The sequence below is a fragment of the Tupaia chinensis genome, unplaced genomic scaffold, assembly GCF_000334495.1.
Source record: "Tupaia chinensis unplaced genomic scaffold, TupChi_1.0 Scaffold000242_1, whole genome shotgun sequence".
Taxonomy (NCBI): Eukaryota; Metazoa; Chordata; class Mammalia; order Scandentia; family Tupaiidae; genus Tupaia; species Tupaia belangeri.
Genome location: NW_006159720.1, coordinates 318,454 through 343,313, shown reverse-complemented (window position 1 = coordinate 343,313; position 24,860 = coordinate 318,454). Strand labels below are relative to the sequence as shown.

Genomic DNA, 24,860 nt, shown 5'->3' with positions numbered 1-24,860 from the left:
CATTAAGAAGAAAAATAGGAAGGCAAGGCATTAATGGCACAAAAAAAATGTGGTATTAGTTGTGGAAGATATTTTGTAGTTTTATCAACTGTACTAGGGAGAAATATTCACCTGTTGAAATATCCATTTTGTAAGCCAAATAATAATGTGATTGAATGTATAAAAGAAAATGAAATGAAAAAAATAAAAAAGATAATAAAAGAATATATGATTTAAAATATATAATAACAAAAAATAAATAATATGATTTAAAATACATAATAGTAATATAATAATAAATAATATTTTAAAACTAATATATTATAAATAATAGAATCTTATCTTTTCCCTAATGAGGGAATAATATGAAATAAAAATATACATGTGACAAAATAAACTCTTAATATAATCAGGAATTTTGGAGCACATTTGGTGATAACAAATCCATATAGGGAAAATGTTAAATTTTGTTTCATCTACACAGTGGCATCCCAGTTTACTCACACAGCTCAACTAATATATTATAAATAATAGAATCTTATCTTTTCCCTAATGAGGGAATAATATGAAATAAAAATATACATGTGACAAAATAAACTCTTAATATAATCAGGAATTTTGGAGCACATTTGGTGATAACAAATCCATATAGGGAAAATGTTAAATTTTGTTTCATCTACACAGTGGCATCCCAGTTTACTCACACAGCTCTATTTTTATCTGAGAATTCCTATATTCTTGCCTATTTAAAATTTATTGTACTTTTTCCAGGAGAGAGGGAGAAAAAGACAGAACAGAAGGAGACAGAGAGGGACAAAGAGACTGAGAGGAAGATACATGCATTCTTATCAGGGTTCTCAAGTACCAATTCACCACTAGCTTGAGTCACCAAGATCATGTGCACATTTGCATCCCTGAGTATGTACAAGATTTCCAAATGGGAGCCTGGAACCTTCCAATGTGGTCCAGCATCAAAGACAGCTGCATTTCCACTATAGCTGTTCATTTTAATATTCTTAAAGATATAGGTAAAGATATTATGAAGTGAAAAAGCTTTTATTTAATTTCTCATTTGACCAATATATAGTGTATTCACAATGGAAAAAATCATTTGGTATATTTGAATGATACACAGTGATTAAACATATAAAATTAAAAATTAATTTAATTTTAAAATACATAAATAAAGTGAAAATAGAATTAATGTATAAATTTATTTCAGAAAAGTACTATTATAAAACCCAGAAAGAGTTCTTTTAAAACAATAAGTATTTTTCATTAAACATTAAGAATCCAAGATTCATGAGAAAGGATTAAACACAGGTAGTCATATAAATTATTAAAAAATCTTATACACTCACCATCAATGAAAGATGATTTTTCTTTCCTAAATTACTCATACTTTTTCTCTGGATAGGCAGAATTTATGGTCTTCTTCCCTCTTTGTGATGTTCCCTGAGGTAGTAGCATATAATTAATTGCAATAATTGTAGCTACATCATCTGAAAGACTTAAAATTGCCTTGATGATATTCTAAATATTCCCTAGTGAAGAAGTTAGGTATAACTCAGGGAAAGAAACAAAACAGCATAAATGATCTGAACGTCTCGTAGAAACTGGTATGATTCTAATTACTATTCATGTAACAATACAGAGTGAAATATTAACCTAACCATGGAAAATAAATTGACACTAGCTTTAATCCAGTAATAGAAAAACAGTTCAAAATTCATGAAGAAATTTTACTTTACATTATCATCATGACATAGGAAATTTTTTCAATTTTTTAAAACTGAAATATGGTACAAACACTACAATAAAAATATATAATTTATCCACAAATATGAGATATATATCACTATTTCCATATTGAATGCACATGAAGCTCAGATAAACTATGTAATTATTTTTAAGTCACATATTTTGTATCTAAACAATTTGAAATTAAACCTCAACTCTAAGTGAGTAATACACACACACACACACACACACACACACACACACACACATCATATTCTTACATTTGCAAATCTGTGACAATGGTTATAATTCAAAGTGTTATTGCAATGTCTACCCAACTTTTTATTTTATCAGCTGTGATCTCACCTATGTTGGCTAATATTCAGTACAACAGTATTGAGAGTAAGATCTACTAAAAGATAGCACACCCCCATCCTTCAAAATTGCATCCACTGGGCCAGTACATGACATGATGGTTAAGGTATCAGACAACCACATGAAGCGAAAAAGCTTTTATTTAATTTCACATTTGACCAATTTACAGTGTATTCACAATGGGAAAACTCATTTGGTATACTCTAATGATACACAATGATTAAACATATAAAATTAAAAATTAATTTAATTTAACTTAAAATACATAAATAACATGAAAATAGAATTAATGTATAACTTTATTTAAGAACCGTACTATTATAAAATCCATAAATAGTTCTTTTAAAAGAATAAGTATTTTTCATTAAACATTAAGAATCCAAGATTCATGAGAAAGGATTAAACACAGGTAGTCGTAAAAATTATTAACACATCTTAAACACTCACCATCAATGCAAGATGAAACCACCTACTGTGGTTTGAGTAGTGGACCCGGTGTCTTGAAACATGCCAGGAATCTGCGTGTGCATGCCCTAATTCCCAGGAGTATAATGGAGGAGAAAGGATTGTAGTGTTGTCATCCTCCCGGATGGGTGATTTCTCAACTTTTATCTCACTGTCTCTCTCTGCCTCTCTCCAGAGAGTGCATGCACCTTATGGAAAAAAAAAAAAAAAAACAAATGAAAAAGAAATACAGCCGTTTATTTTCCTCTATGACTTTAATATTTAAATGAATTTGGGGAAACTGTTAGATTTAAAAAGAGAGATAAACTGCAACGCACAAATTGTTGGAGACCTCAACACTCCACTATCTACCCCGGACAGAACATCTAAAAAAAAAAAAAAAAGAAAAAGAAAAGAACAGCAAAGAAAAGAGATAAAGGACCTAAATGATGCCATAAAGCAACAGGACTTAACAGACATCCATAGAAACTTTCACCTCCAAACCATGAGATACGCTTTTTTCTCACCTCCACATGGAACCTTTTTGAAGATTGACCACATGATAGGGCACAAAGCAAGCCTTTACCGATTCAAAGGCATAGAAACTGTATCCAGCATCTTCTCTGACCATGATAGAATTAAATTTGATTTTAATTTCAAGAAAAATCCTCAAAAATACACAAATACATGGAAACTAACTTACCCTGAATGACTTCACAACTACTAAAGAAATTAAGGCTGAAATCAAAACATTCATAGAAGTCAATGACAACGAGGAAATTAGTTTCCATAATCTTTGGGACACTGCAAAAGCAGTCATAAGAGGGAAGTTCATAGCAATTAGTGATCATAAGAAGAGAGAAAGAAGGAAAATGGACCACCTAACATCATGCTCAAAAAACCAGAAAAACGGAATAAGCAGTTAGCGTAATGGCTATGTCGCTGGACTCCCATGTAGTCGACTGCTGTTCGTGTCCTGGATCTGATGGCTTAAAACGTGTGCGTGCATGCCCAAGATCCCGAGAGGAGAATGGAGGAGAAGGGATTGCGGCATGGCCATCCCTCCTGGGGCATGATTTCTCGCTTTCTGTCTCTCTGTCTCTCTCTCTCTGTCTTTCTGGCGAGTGCATGCGCCTGAAAACAAAACAAACCAAACAACAACAAAAAAAACTCTCAAAAAAAAATCGGAAGAAAACAGCAAAAAATCCAAAAACTTCAGGAGAAAAGAAAAATAAAGATCTGATCAACAGGGTGTTGTGTTGTTTATACTTCATTACTCCTTCAGGACATGGACTTAACCCACTTGACTATTGTGTCTGTAAAGCACTTACTTGAAAAAAAATAAAGAATATCATTCCACTTACTACAAAGTAGACACAATCACACCAGAGGAATGTTCAGAGTTTACAAAAACAGATACTGAAAGAAATTTAACATGAAATATATGAACTTCTGAAACAGATGATCAAGAAAATAAGCTGGTTAAAAAGATAAAGGGCGGACTCTCACATGGCTACCTGTAGCTTGAATCCTGGACCCAGAATTCTGTGTGCATGTGTGTGTATATGTCCCAAATCCCAGGAGGACAAGGGAAGAAAAGGGACTGTGGTGTGGCCTTTCCCCTATGGGGGGGGAGGGTCGATGATTTCTCATTTTCCCTCTCACTGACTATACAAATGCAGGCACCTATGGCAAAAACCTTTTAAAAAATACAAAGGACCTTTTATCTCTTGCTCTAATAGGTAGTGATACAATGATTGAAGTCAATGGCAAAAGGGTTAGAGGAAGGCAGTATCCTTAACTGTTGCTGAAGTTGAAAATAGTGAACATTGTAATTTTACAATTATAACAAATATGTTGATAAGAACACACATGCAGGACTTGAAAGATGTGACCAATAGTGTACACTGTGAGAGAACTTCAAAAGCAGAAAACTATAGCTGTGACTTCTAATGAAGCTGAGAACAAGAAGAAAAAGGGCAGCTTACTAAGAGCTCTCTGGAACAAAGGGAAGAGAAAGGGAACATGTAGCTAAGATAAAGACAGAACAGGAGGTGAAACAGGTATTTTTGTCTTTAAGTGTTCTCTCCTTTTTTCTTAGTTAACCTAGATAAGATTTGTCAATTTTGTGGTTCTTTTTATTTTTTAAATCCATCTCTTTCTGTGTTGATTTTTTTTATCCTTCCTATTTTCTATTTGAAATCATGTGTGTTCTAATCTTTATTATTTTCTTCCTTCTGCTAAGTTTGAGCTTCCTTTAATTTTTCATGTTCCTTGAGGTGTAATAGGTTATTTGAAAATCATTATTTTGTAATTTATCATTGTGAACTGTCCTGCAGTACCTTTTTTTATAATGATAATTTTTCTATGTATACTTCCATTATTGTATGTGTCAAGATGTTTTTTTTTTTTTTGAGAAGTTTTTGCTATAGGGCACATGCGCTCACCAGACAGACAGAGACAGAGAGACAGAAAGTGAGAAAACACCTCCCAGGGAGGATGGCCACGCCACAATCCCTTCTCCTCCGTTCTCCTCTCAGGATCTTGGGCATGCATGCACACGCACCCAGCATGAGTTTTAAGCCACCGGGTCTGGGACTCACACCGCGGTCGACTACGTGGGAGTCCAGCAACATAGCCATTACGCTAACTGCTGATCCCAAAATGGTTTTGATGATATCTTATTGATATTATCTATGTTTTTAATTGCAAACAGTAGAATAATGCTAAAATATTTTCTTAAAGAGAAATTTGTATTTTCATCATTCTAAGATAAGAAAGAATAATTTATCTTAATTTTGTATATACTTTCCCAATTTAATATCACATAATTATAATGAGTAGGTAGTAGAATTTTAAATCCTGCTCTTTTTATATATTAGAGCTGTCCATGGTTCTGTCATAGGTAAATATCCAGAAATGAGCATCTGTCTCTGAGATAGTGGTAGAAGGACACCTGCCTTATCAATCACAGCTTATCAGGGAATAAAATTGGACTCCTTCCTAGGGACCAGCAGTTAGTGTAATGGCTATGTCGCTGGACTTCCATGTAGTCAACCGTGGTTCGTGTCCCGGACACAGTGGCTTAAAACTCACGCCAAGCACGCGTGCATGCGTGCCCAAGATCCTGAGAGGAGAACAGAGGAGAAGGGATTGCAGTGTGGCCATCCCCCTTGGGGGGTGATTTCTTGCTTTCTGCCTCTCTGTCTCTCTCTGTCTGTCTAGAGAGCATATGCGCCCTATAGCAAAACCCTCTCAAAAAAAAAAAAAAAAACTGGAGTCCTTCCTGAGAACACGTTCCTTCCTCCCAGCTCCTGACATCAGAGATGGGTAGCTGATCTCCTTGAAACTTTTTTTTTAATCACCTGATCTTTCTTTAAAGAACTGAGGAAAAGTTATTTTCCCTCCTGCCTTTCTGCATATACACACACAAATTCACTAGGATGCTTGATTAACATTCTACTCTCTACTTAGGACTATAATCTGATATGACCAAAATCTTTCCTATGTGGATGTTTATAACTTCAAAGTCCACACTGAACATGTTTAACTGGACAAACAAATTTCCTATCTGATGGAAAATATTCCAGTATAACTAAAAACCTGAAAGTTGGAACAAAGGAACTGGCTACAATGACAGATCTCTCTTAAATGTTCATGACAAGATTCTACAATAAAAGTAGCCCTATTTCCAGTGCAGTTGTCATCCTCTGACAGCTGCCTATACACATTCCTTTCTGGTGTGGAGTGCATTTTCTTTCTGTCAAAAACCTTCACTTTTAAACAAAACAAAACAAAACAAAACAAAACAAAAAAACAAAAAACTTCCCCTTTCCTATTGTACTTGTTTGTGGCTTCCTAATGTGTCTCAGGGCAGGTCTCCAACCATATAGGTGTAGACTCAAAGAATCAAGTATTTCTCACAACACAGCTCACTGCTTCCATCTGAAAACATTCCCACATACTATTTTTAATTGTTATTTTTAATGAACAAAGGTATCTCATTCACTTACTTTAACAGAGTTTACTAACTCATTAGTGTTTAAACAGTTTTCTATTTTTTGTCATTGTGGATGACACTACAAAGGACACTCATATGTATGTGACCTTTTTATTGGAAAATTTTAATTGATATATGCTAACTGTACACATTTATGAGGTACAGTATATTTTTAAATAAATATACATTGTGCAGTGCTTAAATCAGGAAAATATCATTAGTTTGTGCTGTTAACATTCAAACTAGGTGACAATCTTTGATAGCAAGGACAGTCTTTTTTCCCCATTGTAGGCTGGGTGGCGTCTTTGCTGATCATCTCATGTTGGATGGTGGCCTTTACTTCCTTTTTGCTCCTTATATCTCTGGAATTCAAAAACTGGAAGATGGTTCCTGAAGGCTGGAGCAGCCCCTTCTTTCCCCAAGGAAGGCTTGGAGAAGGTCTTTGTGCATCAGCTCAAGCTACATAGTCTTGATTCCGTGCTTTTTAAAATTTCTCTTTCTTCTTTCTTCCTTTCTTTTCCTTCCTTCCTTCTTTCCTTCTTCCCTTCCTTCCGTCCTTCCTTCCTTCCTTCCTTCCTTCCTTCCTTCCTTCCTTCCTTCCTTCTTATTTCTCTTTCTTTTTATTTCTCTCTCTTTCTTTTTTCTTCCATTTCCTTCCTTCCTTCTTTCCATCTTTTTTTTCCTCCTTCTTTCCCTCCTTCTCTCCCTATCTCCTTCCTTATATCCTTCCTTCTTTTCATTCTATCTCTTTCTATTTCTTCTTTCTTTCTCAAAGAGTTTTTGCCTTAGGCTGCATGTGTTCACCAGAGAGATATTGAGACACTTACTGAAAAGAAGTCCTATTAATATGAATAATGTAAGAAAGTGTTTTCCTAGATTTCAAACCTCATGTTACATCAGATAACTCACACAGGAGGGAAACCCCCATGAAGGTGAGCAATGCATATGTATATTTTACAGAAGTCCCACCTCACTGTGCATCAGAGATGTCACACCAGACAGAAACCCTATTAATGTAAAGAATGCAGAAAATATTTTTATGGTTGGCAACCTTAACTGGACATCAGACAATTCATACAGGAGATAGAGAATATGCATGTGAACAATGTAGAGAAACTCTCTCAAAAGCCATACCTCACTGTACTTCAGAGAACTCACACAGTAGAGAAATTCTGTGATTGCGAATGATGTAGGAAAATATTTTCCTGGAAATCAGGACTCTCAGTACATTGGATAATTCTCACAGAAGAGAAACCTTATGAATGTCAACAATGTGTGAAAATATTTTAACATAAATCAGTACTCACTCTACATAGAGAGTATGTACAGGAGAAAAACTCTGTAAATGTGAGCAAAGTAGGAAAATGAGCATCAGAGGATTCATACAGGAGAAAAACCTTATGGATATGAGTGATATAAGAAGCATACTCCTGGAAATTAGCACTCACTGTACACCAGAGAACTCACACAGGAGAGAAAACCTATGAATGTGAACAATGTAAGAAAACATTGTCACAGAAGGCAAATCTCAGTGTACATCAGAGAACTCACACAGTATAGAAACTTTGTAATGGGAATGACATAGGAAAATGTTTTCCTGTAAGTCAGCACTCAACTGTACATCAGAGAACTCACCCTGGAGAGAAATCATATGAATGTTGACCATGTGGGGAAACGGTCTTCCAGGAGTAAGTGTGTCAGAGTCTGACAGAGGATAGAAACACTATGAATGTGATCAATGTAGTAAAATGTTCTGGAAGTCAACACTCACTTTATATTAGAGAATTCATGCAGTAGAGAAGCACTATAAATGTGAATTTTGTAGAAAAATGTACTACCAGACATTCTCAGTGAATATGAGAAGACTCACAGAGGAGAGAAAGGCTATGAACTTTGAAAGCAGAGGAAAACCTTCTCCCAGAAGGCATATTTCACTGTACATTAGATAACTTATGGAGATAAACCTTATCAATATGAACAATATAGAAAAACTTTCTACCAGAAGTTATCATTCCCTATACATATTCCCTATACATCAGAAAATACAGATGGGAGAAACCCTATCAATGTCAAAAATGTAGGAAAACATTCTACCAGGAGTCTACACTGATTGTACACTGGAGAAGTCACACAGGGTGGAAAATGTAAGAATGTGAACTTTGTAGGAAAATATTCTACCTGAAGGCAGAGCTCAATGTACATCAGAAAGTCACACAGGAATTAACCCCTACAGATGTAAAGATTGTAGGATATTTTTCTCCCAGAAACTGTATTTTAAACATTGAGAACTCGCACAGGTGAGAAACTTTTAAAATTAGGAATATAGAAAATCTTTCTTTAATAATTCAGCCCTCAGTGTACATAATAATTCACAGGAGAGAAACCCTATAAATGTAAATAGAAAATCTTCCATTCATAAGTCAGCCTTCTCTGTACATTAGAGAACTCACACAAGTGAAAAAAAATCCTATAAATGGGAATGATGTAGAAAAACTTTCTTTCAGGAACAGTTTCTGACTCTACAACAGATAACTAGCACAGGAGAGATATTCTATAAATGTGGGAAATATAGTAGAACATCCTAAAAGAAGCATCAATTTACTATGAACAGAAAACTCACATACTAGAAAGAAATATAAAATCTGAAGTAATATTTTTTTGTCAGAATTCAGAACTCACTGTAAATTAGAAAACTAACATGAGAGAAAATCCTTAGTAATATAAACAGTGTTGCAAACCTTTGCCCATAATTCAAATATGTGGGTTGATCCCTGAATGAAACAACATTTGTCAAATGCAGGTGCATTGATTCAGCAAGTCAAAGTAGTTAAAAATAGGGATAATAGAAAATCTGGGGATGGTATAGATGTCTCTGAAACGGGAAAATTTCAGCAGGCTAATGAATAAGTTTAAGCATATTCCAGTGATTGAAGCAAATGTCAGCTTATTTTTAAGACCTGTATAATATGTTTAAAAATGAAACCATGAGAGGAAACCAGCAGTTAGCATAATGGCTGTGTCGCTGGACTCCCACATAGTCGACCACGGTTCACGTCCCGGACCTGGTGGCTTAATCTCACGCCGGGCACATGTGTGTGTGTGTGCCCAAGATCCCGAGAGAATAGAGGAAAAGGAATTGTGGCATGACCATCCCCCTGGGGGGGTGATTTCTCACTTTCTGTCTCTCTGTCTCTCTCTCTCTGTCTTTCTGGTGAGTGCACGGGCCTTTTAGTGAAAACTTTCCAAAAAAAAAAAAAAAAAGAGAGAAAGAAACCATGAGGGACCAGCAGTTAGTGTAATAACTATGTCACTGGACTCCCATGTAGTTGACCATGGTTCGAGTCCTGGACCCGGTGGCTTAAACTCATGCTGGGTGCGTGTGCGTGCGTGCCCAAGATCCCAAGATCCCGAGAGGAGAATAGAGGAAAAGGGATTGCGGTGTGGCCATCCCCCCTGGGGGGTGATTTCTCACTTTCTGTCTCGCTGTCTCTCTCTGTCTTTCTGGCGAACACATGTGCCCTATAGAAAAAAAAAAAAAAACTCTCCAAAAAAAGGAAAAAAAGAATGAAATGACGATAATCACTTATTTAGGGAGAAATTAAATATACCAATAAAAACACTGAGTTAAAAAACATCTCTGCCATTATTTGTATCATCACTGCTATTTCAACATCTATTTTATTTATTTTTAAAAGCATATTCATGCATTATTTTCATGAACAAGAGCAACACAGAGACAGATTGAGAGAGAGAGCATTTCCAACAGGGTCTTGATGCTGCAATCTATTCCCAGTCTCAATTAGCCCCAAATCATGGGTATGTAAGTGATGGGAACTCAGACCTTTCCCATGAGGGTCAGTCTAGCAGAGTATCTTACTTTATTTCTATACTACAGCTAGCCCTTAATTATCTCCTGAATAAGGTAATATATTCCTGCTTTTTAATGTGTCCAGTTTTTGTTATTGAATGCTGAATATTTTAAATTGTATGTTAATGAATGTTGTGTATTGTTATAAAAATATTCAATATTTTAAACAAAGATCAGTTGAGTCCTTTTCAGAGATGTCTATAAACTATGTGATTGGGGTTTGAAATAAATGTCTCTCTCTAAGATTTCTTTTGAAGACTCGTGTTTTGAACAAGGGTTCACTGTGCTCTCTGATTTCTTGGATCTCTAAAATAATTCTTCCCTGTGTGGGCTCTAGTAACTTTTTGGCTTTATAATTCTATGGCTGTTATTATATAAACTTTAGAGGTTTTCATCATAGACATAATTAAGTGTTCAGTCACAGACTCAAGCAAACCGTATAAGGTAGGAGGGGATGAATAACAATCATTAAAAAATATTACATGGTAAACAAGAAGCTAGGTTTACCCAAAATTCCTCTATTATTCATAATTACTTTAGATGTACATGAAGTAAACTTTCATATTAATAGGCATAGGTTACCAGAATGAATTTAATTTCAAATAAATCAGTTAAGTGTATACTGTGTGGAAGAGATTTTCTTTGCATATTCTGTTGTTTATGTTAAAAAGACATGGTGGAGCCAGCAGGTGGTGTCATCCTTAAGGTGCTGGACTCCCAGATGGCTGGTCACGGTTCAAGTCCTGGACCTGGTGGCTCATTTTCTCACTTTCCCTCTCTCTCTTTCTCTCAATCTCTCTCTCCTTCTCTCTGGTCAAATAAATTATACTAAACACAATTTTTAAAAATGAAGACATAGTTAGAGAGTTAGATGTCTAAAAATGAAAATTTTAAAAAAGTGTCAGAAACAGGGCCACCAGACCATCTTCATCATTTGAGTCCTGGGCCCAGCAGCTTAAGAAAGAATGGAGGAGAAAGGTTTGTGCTGTGGCCATCATCCTTGTGGGCAGTGATTTTTCACTTTCTTTCCCTTTCTGTTCCTCTCTGTCTCTTTTGGGAGAGCACACATGCCCTATGGCAAAGGTCAAAAACAAAACAAAACAAAACAAAAAATAAAATCTGATGGAAACAAAAACATAGTTTACTACTGTAGACTTTTTAATAAACATTGCTATGTGGCAGAAATATGAAAGTCTATACTATCACTTAGAAAACATTGAATCACACACAGGATACATTGTAAGGAAGTAACATTTAATTGAGATTTAAGATATGATGGTTAATTTAACTAAATATAAGGAAAAAAATATTTGCCTGTGTGCCATTAGTCTTTGCTTTTCTTTGCCTTGAAGAAGTAAATATACATATATTAGAAATGTTATCAAATGACACTTGCCTATAGTATATATTATTATGAGAACATTTTTCCTTGATTATTTAAATACAAAGTTTATATCAATACTTAAACATTCTGTGGAAGGCATTTTTCACTTCTTTGTTTCTTAAACTGTAGATCATGGGATTGAGCAAGGGGATCACTAATGTATAAAACACAGAAGCTATTTTATCAGTATCATAGGAGTGGGTGGATTTGGGTTGAACATACATGAAGAGTAGAGACCCATAAAACACCACAACCACTGTTAGATGAGAACCGCAGGTAGAGAAAGCTTTTTTCCTGCCTTGTGCAGAATTCATTTGGAATATGGTTACCAGAATCAGTATGTACGATACTAAGACTACTAGTAATGAGGAGAACAAATTAAATGCTGAAAATAGTATGATCATCAACTCTATTTCCTGTGCATTTGAGCAGAGCATCGTTGTCAAGGGAACATCATCACAGTAAAAATGACTGATGACATTAGAGCCACAAAACGTTAAAGTGAAAGTCTTACTAGTGAACAGCAGAGCCTGAAAGGCACTATAGAGGTATGGAATGCCCACCATCACATAACAAAGTCTCTGAGACATGATAACATTGTACAACAGAGGGTTACAGATGGCCAGATAGCGGTCATAGGCCATGGCTGACAAAATGAACAGTTCACTGATGATGAACAGAATGAAGAAAGCCATCTGTGTAGCACATTCAAAATAGGAAATGGTATTTTGATCCACAACAAAATTTACCAGCATCTTTGGACAAATGACAGTGGAATTTCCAAGATCAATGAAAGCCAGATGTCTTATAAAAAAATACATAGGTGTGTGTAGGCGCAAGTCCACCTTAGTTAAAATGATCATTCCCAAGTTTCCCACTACTGTGATTGTGTAGATGATGAGGAAGACCCCAAAAAGAGGAAGCTGCATTTCAGGCCTTCTTGTAACTCCCATCAGAATAAATTCTGTCAGCATGGTGAGATTCTGTTGACCCATGTAGACAAGCTATCATTTCAGGAAAGAAATAAAGATGTCAGTAGGTGTTTCATTTAGTGTCATCTTTAAATTACACTGTTTGTAGACAGAACAGAAATTTTAATCCTAAGGGAAAGCAGAAAATTCTACAAGTAATTTTAAAATGCAATAAAATAAATGACAGAATGTTTTACTTCATAAAAGGATGGAAACATGAGAAATATATATACTGACTTATTAATTAAATCCTAAGAGTTAGCAATATCTATCAATAACAAAAACCTTTAAGTATTCATATAGGAATATAAAAGTTCATTTCTTCTGTGTATGAGTATGACTTTTTTTTTTATTAGCGCACTTATTTTTTGGTGTGTGAATTCTTATAGAATTTGGGTATTCTTTTTTTTTTTTTTTTTTTTTTGGAGGGGTTTTTTTTTAAAGGCAACGTGCACCACAGAGAGAGACAGAGAGATAGAAAGTGAGAAATCACCCACCAGAGGGGATGGCCATGCCACAATCCCTTCTCCTCCATTCTCTTCTCTGGATCTTGGGCACGCACGCACATGTGCCTGGCGTGAGTTTAAGCCACTGGGTCAGGGACTCGAACCGCAGCCGACTACATGGGATTCCAGCGACATAGCCATTATGCTAACTGCTGGTCCCAAAATTGGGGTATTCTTAAGGAGAAAAGCAAATATAACTTGGAACTACTGAAACTTAAATTTAGAGTTCTTTATTTGTACTTCTGAGGTTCTGTGTAGGGCACTATTAATTCGCTAACAAAATGTATTGAGTATAATCGATTGATTTTCTCTTTCCACTCCAACTTCTACTCTAAAACACCAACAAATATCAGGTAACATCTTCTATAACTATTGTGAGGTCCAACTAATAAATTCTTCTATTAATGACACTTTAATTAATATCATTGGGCATAGGTACATGGTTGTAAAATAATATTTTGGGACCAGCAGATAGTGTAATCGCTACATCACTGGACTTTAACATAGTCAACCATGGTTTGAATCCCAGACCTGGCTTAATACTCATGCTGGGCCCGTGTACGTGTGTGTCCCAAATCCTGGGAGGTAAATGGAGTGGAAGGAATTGTGACAGGGCCATTCCCCCTGGTGGGTGATTTCTCACTTTCTCTCTGTCTGGTAAGTGCACACACCCTATAATAAAATCTCTCTAAGAGAAAAGAAATAAAGAAAAAAGTGATGTTTCATTGGCTAACAGTGTCTATTCTGATTTCAATATATATATATCATATATATATATATATAGTATTGTATTTTATCAATGAACATGTATTTACAGGTTTTCTAGTATCAATATTTTGATTGGGAGTTTGTGTGTAACTGAGACTATGTAATATTTTTCCATTCTAAATTGCTATTCACATTTATATCTTAAGTTGATTATATATTGTAAGTTAATTTAAAAAATAGTATAAACTCAAAAAAACAAATATGGCTAGGGGCCAGCAAGTGGTGTGGTGGTTAGGGATGCTAGACTTCCACATGGCTGACTGGGTTTGAGTCCTGGACCTGACAGCTAGCTTTCTCACCTTCTCTTTCTTTTTCTCTCTCATTCTGTCCCTCTCTGGTCAAATTAAAATAAATAAATAAGTAAAATAATTGTTTGTTTGTTTTTTAAAGATAAAGGGACCAGCAGTTTGCATAATGGATATGTTGCTGGACTCCCATGTAGTTGACCACAGCTCGAGTCCTGGACCCAGTGGCTTAAACTCATGCCAGGCATGTGTACGTGCGTGCCAAGATCCTGAGAAGAGAATGGAAGCGAAGGGAAAGGAATTGTGATGTGGCCATCCCCCCAGGGGTGATTTCTTGATTTCTGTCCCTCTGTCTCTCTATCTTTCTCTGTCTTTCTGGCAAGCACGTGCATCCTATAGCAAAAACCTCTCCAAAAGAAAAAAGAGAGAGAGAGAAAGAAATGTGTTGTTAATCCATTACTACTTAAATTACATTTTATATCAATATTCAAGTATTTTAAGTATTTATTTATGTATGCCTTAGTTTCTCTAATAAAACCTTTTAAAATGATAGGGTTTAAACAGTATTTGAAATATTTATTTGAATCCTAAGTACATTATCTATTAGTAAATGATAACTTTTTTTTTGAATTATAAAATGGAGTCATTTCTTTTTTAGGAGTTTTTACTATAGGGTGTGTGCGCTCACCAGAAAGAAAGAGAGGGACAGAGAGACAGAAAGTGAGAAATCACCGCCCTGGGGAGATTGCAATGCCACAATCCCTTCTCCTCCATTCTCCTCACAGGGTCTTGGGCATGCCCACATATGTACCCAGCACGAGTTTAAGCCACCAGGTCTGGGACTTAAACAGTGGTCGACTACATGGGAGTCCAGCAACATAGCCATTATGTCATCTACTGGTCTTAATAAAATTAAATCTTTATAGAATGTGATAATGTGATTAAAAATTAAAGTATTTTCAAGCATGTGTGCATGTGTGCCCAAAATCCCAGGAGAATTGTGGAGAAGGAATTGTAGTATGGCTATCCTCCCTGGGGAGTGATTTCTCATTTTTCCTTTCTTTGTCTCCCTCTGTATCTCTCTGGTTAGTGCACATGTCCTACAGCAAAAATATTAAAAATATTTTAAGTATAACATGAGAACTACAATTATTAAATCTACTGTATTTAAACATTAGCCAATATGTTTTGATAAATTGCATGACTTGTAAGAAAACTCTTAGGAAGTATATGTCATTAACCATAGTATTCTTTGTATTGCAGTTGTATTGCTCAGTCTGCAAAAATTAATGATATAACTGATTCAATTAGCTAATAATTTCATAACTGATTTGCTTTCACTAATGCATGTTCACCACAGGATGATGATATAAAATCAGATATCATTAAATTTGGCTAAGATTTAATAAAAACTTAAAGCTTTCTGGCTAATTATTTTATAGCATCGAGAATGGATTATATGTAGCTAGTGACGTCATTGAACTTTACGGTCATAGTAGAGTGTGGGGTCAGCTTATAGGAGAAAGAGCAGCTGTATTTTTTGAACTTTGTTTCAGTAGACTTGATTATTTTCCAGTTAATCTACTGGATAATGACACTTTAGACTTCATGTTACTCAGTTTTAGCAGAAATGCTTAAGTGATTTACGTTTAACGGGGTGCAGGGATCAGGGGCTTCTTAGCGATAAGTAGGGCATAGTGTTTTTTAGAAAAATAATGCTTTATAAAAAGATGACTGTAACAGAAATTATAGACAGTGGTAGTAAAAAGAAAAACAAATCTTTTCAAACTAAAAATAAATACACATGCTATTTTGAGATTTTGGTCTCAATGGTAGGAGAACTTTATATAGACAAGTAAAAACAAGGGTGTAAATATATGTAAAAGGTGCTTGTTGACAAATTGTATTTGGTAATCTCAAATGGTTATTGGGATAGAAAGCTGTCATAACAGAGAGCTGCCCTATCCTGATACTGAATTTCCATCTCTATGTTTAAAACATTTTTTAGCATAATTGCCAAGGACTCAATTTCAAAAATATCTTTCAGGCCATAAATTTATCAACATTTTTCCCCCTCTGGAAGCTATTATGTTGTATTTTTTGTTTTTATTTTTTAGATGACTCTTTTTAGTACATTTAGCAGTCACCTTAGTTGGTCAATATGCATGTTTTTCAAAACCATGCTGGAGCCCACAAAAATGTACTATTGTTTAAAAACAAGGAATCATAATTTAGAAATAAATTAAAATGTCCAGTTCATGGTATGGCCGTTGTGATGACTGGCGTCCCCATGGCAGACTGCACGGTTTGAGTCCTGGACCTGGAGACTTGGGAAACACAATATATCTATGTGCATGCTCAAATCCTAAAGGAGGGGAGAGATGGAACAAAAGGAATTGTGGTAATGTAGAGTGAGCAATCCCTGTGAGTGTGGTTTTCTCACATTCCCTCTCCTTGCCTCTTTCTTCCTCTCTGGCAAGTGCATGCACCTTCTAGTAAATTGTTTTTTAATTAAAATAATAAAACAAATTTAAGAAAAATAACACTCAATTCTGTAGGAGTGATTCACAATTGGAATACTAGATAGATTTTAAGTATTTTGTCAGATGAAATACAGAAGATAATTCTAATGTAATAAAATGCAATCTTCAGATTGCATAACTATTATATATATATATTTATATGAAATATGAGCTGTTGGGGTCAGCATGTGGTGGTTAAGATGCTAGACTCTCACGTGGCCGACCACAGTTCGAGTCCAAGATCAAGCAGCTTAAAACTCATACTGGATTTTGTGTGTTTGCATGACCAAAATCAAGAGAGGAGACTGGAGGAGATGGGATTGTGACATTACCGTTCCTTCTTGGAGGTAATTTATTACTTACTCTCTCTCTTTCTCTCTCTCTCTCTCTCTCTCTCTGTCTCCGGTGAGCACATGTTCCCTATAGCAAAAATCTCTCTATAAAGAAGGTGGCAGTGGGGGGAGCAATATGTTCTGAATTGAGAAAAGAATTTAGAATCCCAATATCTGTCCTACCATTTCCAGGTATTCAGTGGTTGGGTTTATTTCCATTTTAATGACAAGGTATTCCACTTCCCTCTGGAGATTTTGTGAGATTATTTTATCCTGTCCAGTGTTCATGTGTGGAAAAGGATGTATCTAATCTGTTCTGAACATTTTAATATATATATTTTAAATTTCCCTATTTAAGAGTAACCAAGAGAACAGACCAGATGCAAAAAAAAAAAAAAAAAAAAAACATGTAAAGGAATGATTGATTTTCCAGTCTTAAGACATAATGAAATCTGTTAAATATTATTTCAGGTTTAGGTGCGTCTTCTTAACTTCATAATTCTTTACATTTGCTCTATGCATTTGCCTGTCCAGTTTTTGATGACCATTGTGAAACAAAGTAAAAACAAACTGCCTATGTAGTAAGTAACTGGAAAGGAAAACATAGATAAACATACAACTTAATATCTGCAAGTTTATGCATGTGACATTATTATATAAAATTATTTGAAGTTTACCAAATTTCTCACTCAACAATTTTTTTTAATTTCAAAATCCAATGTAATTGGGCTTCATATTTGTTCTAGAAATCCTAACCCTAATATTTTGTAATAAAAAATATTTATAATGATTTCTTTCAGGTCATTCTAAGTTTCTCTTAACTTGCAATATCCAAATGCTAACAGCTCTCACAAATTAATAGCTCTAGGACATTTGTTCAATTCATATGATAATGCCCAAACACCATAGTACAACTAAGGAAGCTTAGTTATCAAAGGGGAAATGGAATTGTGGTATATTTGAACAAATGGACTATCTGTAACCATGAATATCTGTAGTCAGAATCTGAGTCATGAAAACTTACCAATACTCATGTTACAATCAAAATTGACGACAAATACATATTCACTAACCTTTAATGAAGAATCCAATGGTTTTTTTCCCAAATTATTCATACTTTTTTACTATTGTTGGGTAGACAGAATTTATAGATTTCCCCTCTGTTTGTGAGGCTCCCAGAGGAAGTCGTATGTAATTTTTTCATATAATCATACTCAAGTCATTTGAGAGACTTCAAAAGCTGCCTTCTCATGTGTACCAATTATCTTAAGACACCCTACATATTCCCCAGTGAGAAAATGTAAGAGACATCTATAAGAAAAGAGAAAAACAACATAAATGATCTGTGCAGTTCTGTGGAGACCTATGTGACATAAAGGAACTCATTCATGCTGAGTTAATAATGAATTAACAACGGTAAATCTTATGACATCAGCTTCATCTCAGTAAACCTGAAACAGTACCAAAGTCATAATGAAATAGTAAGTAACCTTATTGCTATCACATAAAACTATTTCTTTGAATTTATATTATTTATCTAAAATTATGTAGCAAGCACTAGATTAATAATACATACTTCCGGGTCAGCAGATGGCATAATGGTTATGTTGCTGGACTCCCATGAAGTTGACTGTGTTCCAACCTCAGACCGCCAACTTGAAACTCATGCCATGTGGCTGTGCATGTGTACCAAAAATCCCCAGAGAAGAATGGAAGTAAAGGGGTTGGGGCATGGTCATCTCCCAAGGGAGTTATTTCTCTCTTTCTGTCTCTCTCTGGTGAGCACACATGTCCTAAAGCAAAAATCTCTTTTAAAAAAATACATCCTTTGTCCTGTATTATGTGAGACAGATTGTATTACTACCATAATCAGAAGTTGCCACATTCACACAAACTATGTAATTTTCCAGGAAACACATAATTAATATTTAGAATATAGGACATTAGAGTATCATCTCTAAATGAGTAACATTCATGCTTTTCTTTCATTTGGCAAATCTGTAACAATTTCAGTAATACAAAATGTTTTACAAACATGGCTACCCAACTGTCGTGTTTCCTGAGCTAATATCACTGTTGGATAATGTTCAGTACAACTTTATCAAGAGAAAAACCTACTGCATGATAATACTGTAGGTCCAGCTTGGGACTTGGTAGTTAAGGCAGCTGGATCCCATATGGTCAGCTGCACAGTTTGAGCCCCAGACAGAAGCTTGTAAAACAGGCCAGGAGTGTATGTGTATGTCTCCAAAATCCCCAAAGGAAGGAGTAATGGAAAACGTATTGTGACACACCCATTCCCTATAGCATTTGCTTTCAATCAAGCAATCAAGAAGAAAAAGATTATACATAAGTCAGAGCTAATAAAAATCATTCCTTTTAGTCAAAAAGTATCCATTAACATTCATAGAAAAAAAAAAGTGGGGCCAGCCAGTGAGTTGTGTTGGTGTGGTTAAGGTGGCTGGATCCTACATTACGACTTTGCAGTATGAGTTCCAGACCTGGTGGCTTCAAAAACACACTAGGTGGTGTGCATGCCTAAAATCTCTAGAGTAGATTGAAGGAGAAAGAATTAAATAATGGCCTTCCTCCATGTGGGATGATTTCTCACTTCCCCCTCTCTCCTGTCCACCTCCTGTCACCCAGTCTGTATCTGCTGAGTTCATACACCTTACAGCAAAAAAAGAAAAAAATTGATGTATATAAAAAAAAAATAAATCATTGCCCACTGTGGCTACGGACTCACCCTCAGTGTAACTAATTTGATGATCACTGGAAGTAGAGTATGTTTTTATTGAATGTTTAGTTTGTATCATGCTCTTTACATTTTCTCAGTTTGTGCTTATTATGATAAGTTATAGAAAATCAATAATTAATTTCTAAGTGTCTCTTCAAGGACTGAATAAGTCAAATGACTTTTTAACAATATGAGAGGGATTCAAAGAGGTTGTGGAAAAAATCATGTTATCTTGGAATTCCACTCATTCAGAAACTTTCCAAACGTATTTATAATTACAGTGGTTTCTGTTTATTTTTAACTTTGTACAAGTTATTGATGTCAATACCTAATAATATACCAGGATATTTAAAACTTTGAGAATCAGGGTAAATAAATAGCTTGATTGACCAGGCAAGGAATACCTCGTAGAAGTTGAGAATTCAGTCCTCTTTTTTAATTTTAATTTTTAGTTTGAGGAGTTTTTTGCTATAGGGCGTGTGCGCTCACCAGACTGACAGAGACAGAGAGACAGAAAGCGAGAAATCACCCCCCGGGGGGGGGACGGCCAAAAAATTTGAATCAGGCAGTCTCCAGAATAGCTTCCAAAGAACTCTAGGTAATCTGTGGTCAAGTGATATTGATGTGCAGGGAAGGTAAAACGATGTATTCAGGAAAGGAAAAGTGACATACAAAATATGGAAGACTGGAAAAGGGGTAGAGAATTAATTGGATTGGTTACATCTTGATGATTACCTACATACACAGTCTGAATGGCGAAAGACAGAGAGAGACAGAGAGACAAAGCAAGAAATCACCCCCCAGGGGTGAGGGCCATGCCGCAATCCCTTCTTCTCCATTCTTCTCTCGAGATCTTGGGCACACAACACACACGCGCCCAGCGTGAGTTTAAGCGACCGGGTCTGGAGCTCGAACCATGGTCAACTACGTGGGAGTCCAGTGACATAGCCATTACACCAACTGCTGGTTCCTCCACCTATGTCTTTAAAAATATTAAAACTAACTCAAATCTGGTATGGTGTTCCACAACCCAGTTGCCCAGTCTACCTACATTTCTGTGTTGAATTATTTTTTCTGATCTATCCTCCATGCTCTCCAACCCCTATGTAGTCTCTGGTATATGTAGGTATCTTTTCCACTTCTATTTTCTTCAAATCTTCCCATTTCTACTAAAGAGTGGGGATATTTGGTATATACTGGGAAGGACATGCCAATTATTCATATACATATATGTTATGTATATTCATTTACATATCTATATGTATACACACATATATACACACACGCATATTCTCAGATGTGGCTTTTTTTAATTGAAGACAGCAAACACGGCATTGTTCTTGATTTGATTGTTGTACACTGTATGATGGTTTGAAATTGTGTTGTGCCTCACAAGGATGTAAAACTAAATATAAATAAGTAACTAAAAAATACAATAGAAATAAATGAATATCAAAATCATGCAACAAAAGTTAGACAAGAATAAAGGTGTATTTTTAAAAAGTAATGCCATTATAATATTTATTTTAACCCCTATAAGGGTTTTTTAATCAATGGATATGCCCCAAATATTGGTACCTCTACTAAAGCATCAACTTATATATTATAGTGTATTAATTTTATGAATAGCTTCTTTTGGGAAGCAGAGTTTCTATCATTGATTAATTTAAGAATTATATATGAGAATTCTGAATTTGTTCCTTATTTATTCCTAATAAAAAATCCATTATATCTGTAAATATTTCAACTTGTTTGGATGATTCTAAATGAAAACCTTATAATAATCCTCCATTTCTTCTCAAAAGTGATAACTGGTCTAAATAGGCCAGAAGAATATCACTCCATCAGATAAATTAATTCTGATAGGAGTGTTTCTTCCTTTCTTTTTCTTCTGTCATTTTTTGTTTCTATATCATGCATAAAACATCTGTAAACCAGACCAGTATCTTCTCTTCTTAATAAACAACTGAATAAGGCCAAAGAAGTAGGCTGAGAGAGAAGGCAGGGTAGCAGGAGTAAGTGTAGGGTTCATTTTAGGTTACTCATTAGGTTAATTGCTTAAGGCCTATGGGCCTGCTCAGGCCTACTCAGTCTATAACAGTTCCACTCAGTGATGTCATCGTTTTTTGCAAGCCCAAATTTATATCTTGTTATATGAAGTAACACCCACTTTATGACAGAACATTCAGGTTCATGGCAAATTTTGGCCCATGGTCAAGACTTCAGTATTTAAAGGCATAGTTTCAGGCCAAGAGGTGTTTATTTTCATTTGTTTGTTTGTTTGCCGTGGATTGCTCTTCATTAAGTCTCCATTTGTACTACATCGGGATCTTGAAAATTATTTATAGGATAGATCCATACAATAAAGTATGGTGTAAATAGGGCAGGCTCATCCACAGTGGTCTCCTGAGTTGGATGGCATGGTGGAAAAACGTATAAAACTGTCGTATGTTATTTAAAATTTTACCAGAAATAAAAATAATAAATTATGCAGGAGCAGCCTCATAGTCTACTGGTTAAAAGGACTGGATCCCACGTGGTTGACCATGGTTTGGGTCCCAGCCTGACAGCTTAAAATATATGCCTGGTACTTGTGTGAAGCCACCCCAAATCCTGAGAAATTGGAGAAGTGAAGGAGAAAGGATTGCAGCAGGATCATGCCCCATTTACGGTTGTCTTCCTCTTTCATGAATCCAAGTAGTTCATGGCAATTACAAAATAAAGAAAAAAAAATACAGCAGAGAATTGTTGTTCTTCAGTTGGTCTTTGTTGTAGTTTTTTTTGTTTGTTTGTTTGTTTGTTTTTTTAAAGGTATTACCTTACTATTAATTCTCATTAAATTGTAACTTGGCAACATTTGTCTGTAGACAAATAGAGTCAACCCTTTCATCAGAAAAATCCTGGCCATAAAAACAGCAATACGAACATGGAAAATGGTTATGGTTACTGGGTACAGTGTGGGAAGAGGGAGGGAGAAGGAGGAGAGTCTGAGGAAAGAAATTAAGGAGAAAAAGAGAGAGGTAAGACATTTATTGGACACATAAATGGATTATTATCTGTTGATGATAACGTGTATAGTACCCTCAACTGGACTGGTGTGAGGTGTATTCATGTTGGGAAAATTCACTTTACAAGCTAAGTGAAGTATAATGATTGCATGTATAAAAGGAATTAAAGTAAAATGAAATATGTTTTAAAAAGGCAGCAACATCAATGCTAAAGAGAAACTCAGACAGTGTTCAATTTGAAGTAAAAGGTAGAAAGCCCATTTCAGCGATGGATACAACTCTCCTAACCTGAGACCATGATCACATTTGGGTAGCAGATGATTGAATGATTAGATACAAATTTGACAGATCCTAGGGGGAAAAAAATGGCCATCGAGGGCTTGGGTGCACACCAGAATATACCACACATTACTAGTTATCTACCTATGCATACACACACACTTCGAAGATCTGATAGTGAGCGGTAGTTAGTGTAGGCTGGGGCATGTTTGAACACTAGCACATCTTTGAGTGTACTCTTCAAGCTAGTCACAGGTAGGCAGCAGTGGATGGAACCCAAAGGACTCAAGTTTGAGCACAAGTTCTCACCTGTCACTGATAGACTTCTAATGTCCAAGGATTCAACCTTTAGCAGTGTTACTGCGTTTATTATACGTGCACATATAGAACAAAACTTTGGTAGTGAGAAACAAACTTATACAGAGTTCATTAAGGTAAGAAATCAAATATATCAAGAAACATGATTTAAGACGGTCTTCTGAATCTTTTATTTAAAATGTATATAATTTAAGTAAATTGAAATAAAATAACTTATATTCAGGTCAGCACTCAGAATATCAATTCATCTACTGTGTATTTTTGTTCACTCCAAAGATAAGAAAGGGAGAGTTAATTTTAGTATCTCTCTTATTTTTTTTTTTAATTCCCAGAGGATATATGCCTTTTCAGAGAGATATGAAGTAATATACAGCTAGCTAGAGAGACAGAGCGATTCCCGGTAGGGTGTGGCTTGTTGTATCTTCTCCATTTCTGTACCTTGTTGGTATTTTGAGGACACACAGACAACTTTATCACAAGCCACAGGAACCAGGTTTAGAACTGCAGTAGATCATCTGGGATCTACTTTTTTAACACGAAGCTATGGAGCCTGTCCAGCAGGAGTGTTATTTTTGATGTTATTGTCATCTCAATTTTATAAACTTACCTTTAATCAGAAAAAAAAAAAAACACCTGCAATTATAGTTCTCAGGATGTAGCAAAACATAATAGCTTATCATATACAAGAAGAAATAATACCAAACAAATGTGTACAGAGGCATGAATTTATTTCTCTTATCTATATCTTTCTGCTCTGTTCAAATTTATCTAAATCATTTAATATAACTCCTCTGACTCATGGAAATATTTCTTGTAATCTAGATATGCTGGAACCATGCAGTTAACACAAGCTGAGTATGAAAGAACTGCCCCTCGTGCCTAGAGCAAGGACTCCGCTGAGGAGAACTGTCTGCAAGGTCAACAGTTTTACGAGTTCTGGACCTCACCTCTATTGTGTTGCTGTACTGGCCTGCACTCAATTTCTCTGCCACGGGCCTTATTGCCATACCCCAGTACCCCATAAAGGCACCCCCAGCCTTACCATAACTTTTACAATAATCCTAAAATAATGTGGATCCACTAAGGTGGCAGCTGCGTAAAGCAGTGGCTGTAAACAGGAATTACTCCCATTAAATTCACCCCGCCCTCCTGGAAAATGCTACATTCACTTCTCCTACGGGGATTACATAGATATAGGCATTAGAAAAGTTTAGGTTAAAACCACTAAATTGGCAAAACAATCTCAGTGGCCGGGAGGGGCTCAGAGACTCCTCCACGAGGTGCTGTTACCCCAAAGACCATAAGCCACCATTACTCTAAGGACAAGGGAAGATCGCCGTTCCCCAAGCCACAGCCATTGTATAGAGCAGCACGTAGAGGGGCT

General features: G+C 35.6%; 1 protein-coding gene and 1 pseudogene across 1 annotated transcript; one reads left to right on the top strand and one right to left on the bottom strand.

The window, feature by feature from the left end:
- The first annotated feature begins 2,018 nt into the window (after positions 1-2,018).
- On the top strand, positions 2,019-6,932 carry LOC114007843 (septin-7-like; annotated as a pseudogene).
- Positions 6,933-11,861: 4,929 nt separating this feature from the next.
- LOC102484292 (olfactory receptor 8K5) lies at positions 11,862-12,785 on the bottom strand. Its single transcript, XM_014587907.1, has one exon. The coding sequence runs from the start codon at positions 12,783-12,785 to the stop codon at positions 11,862-11,864; it is 924 nt and encodes a 307-aa protein (XP_014443393.1).
- Positions 12,786-24,860: the final 12,075 nt, after the last annotated feature.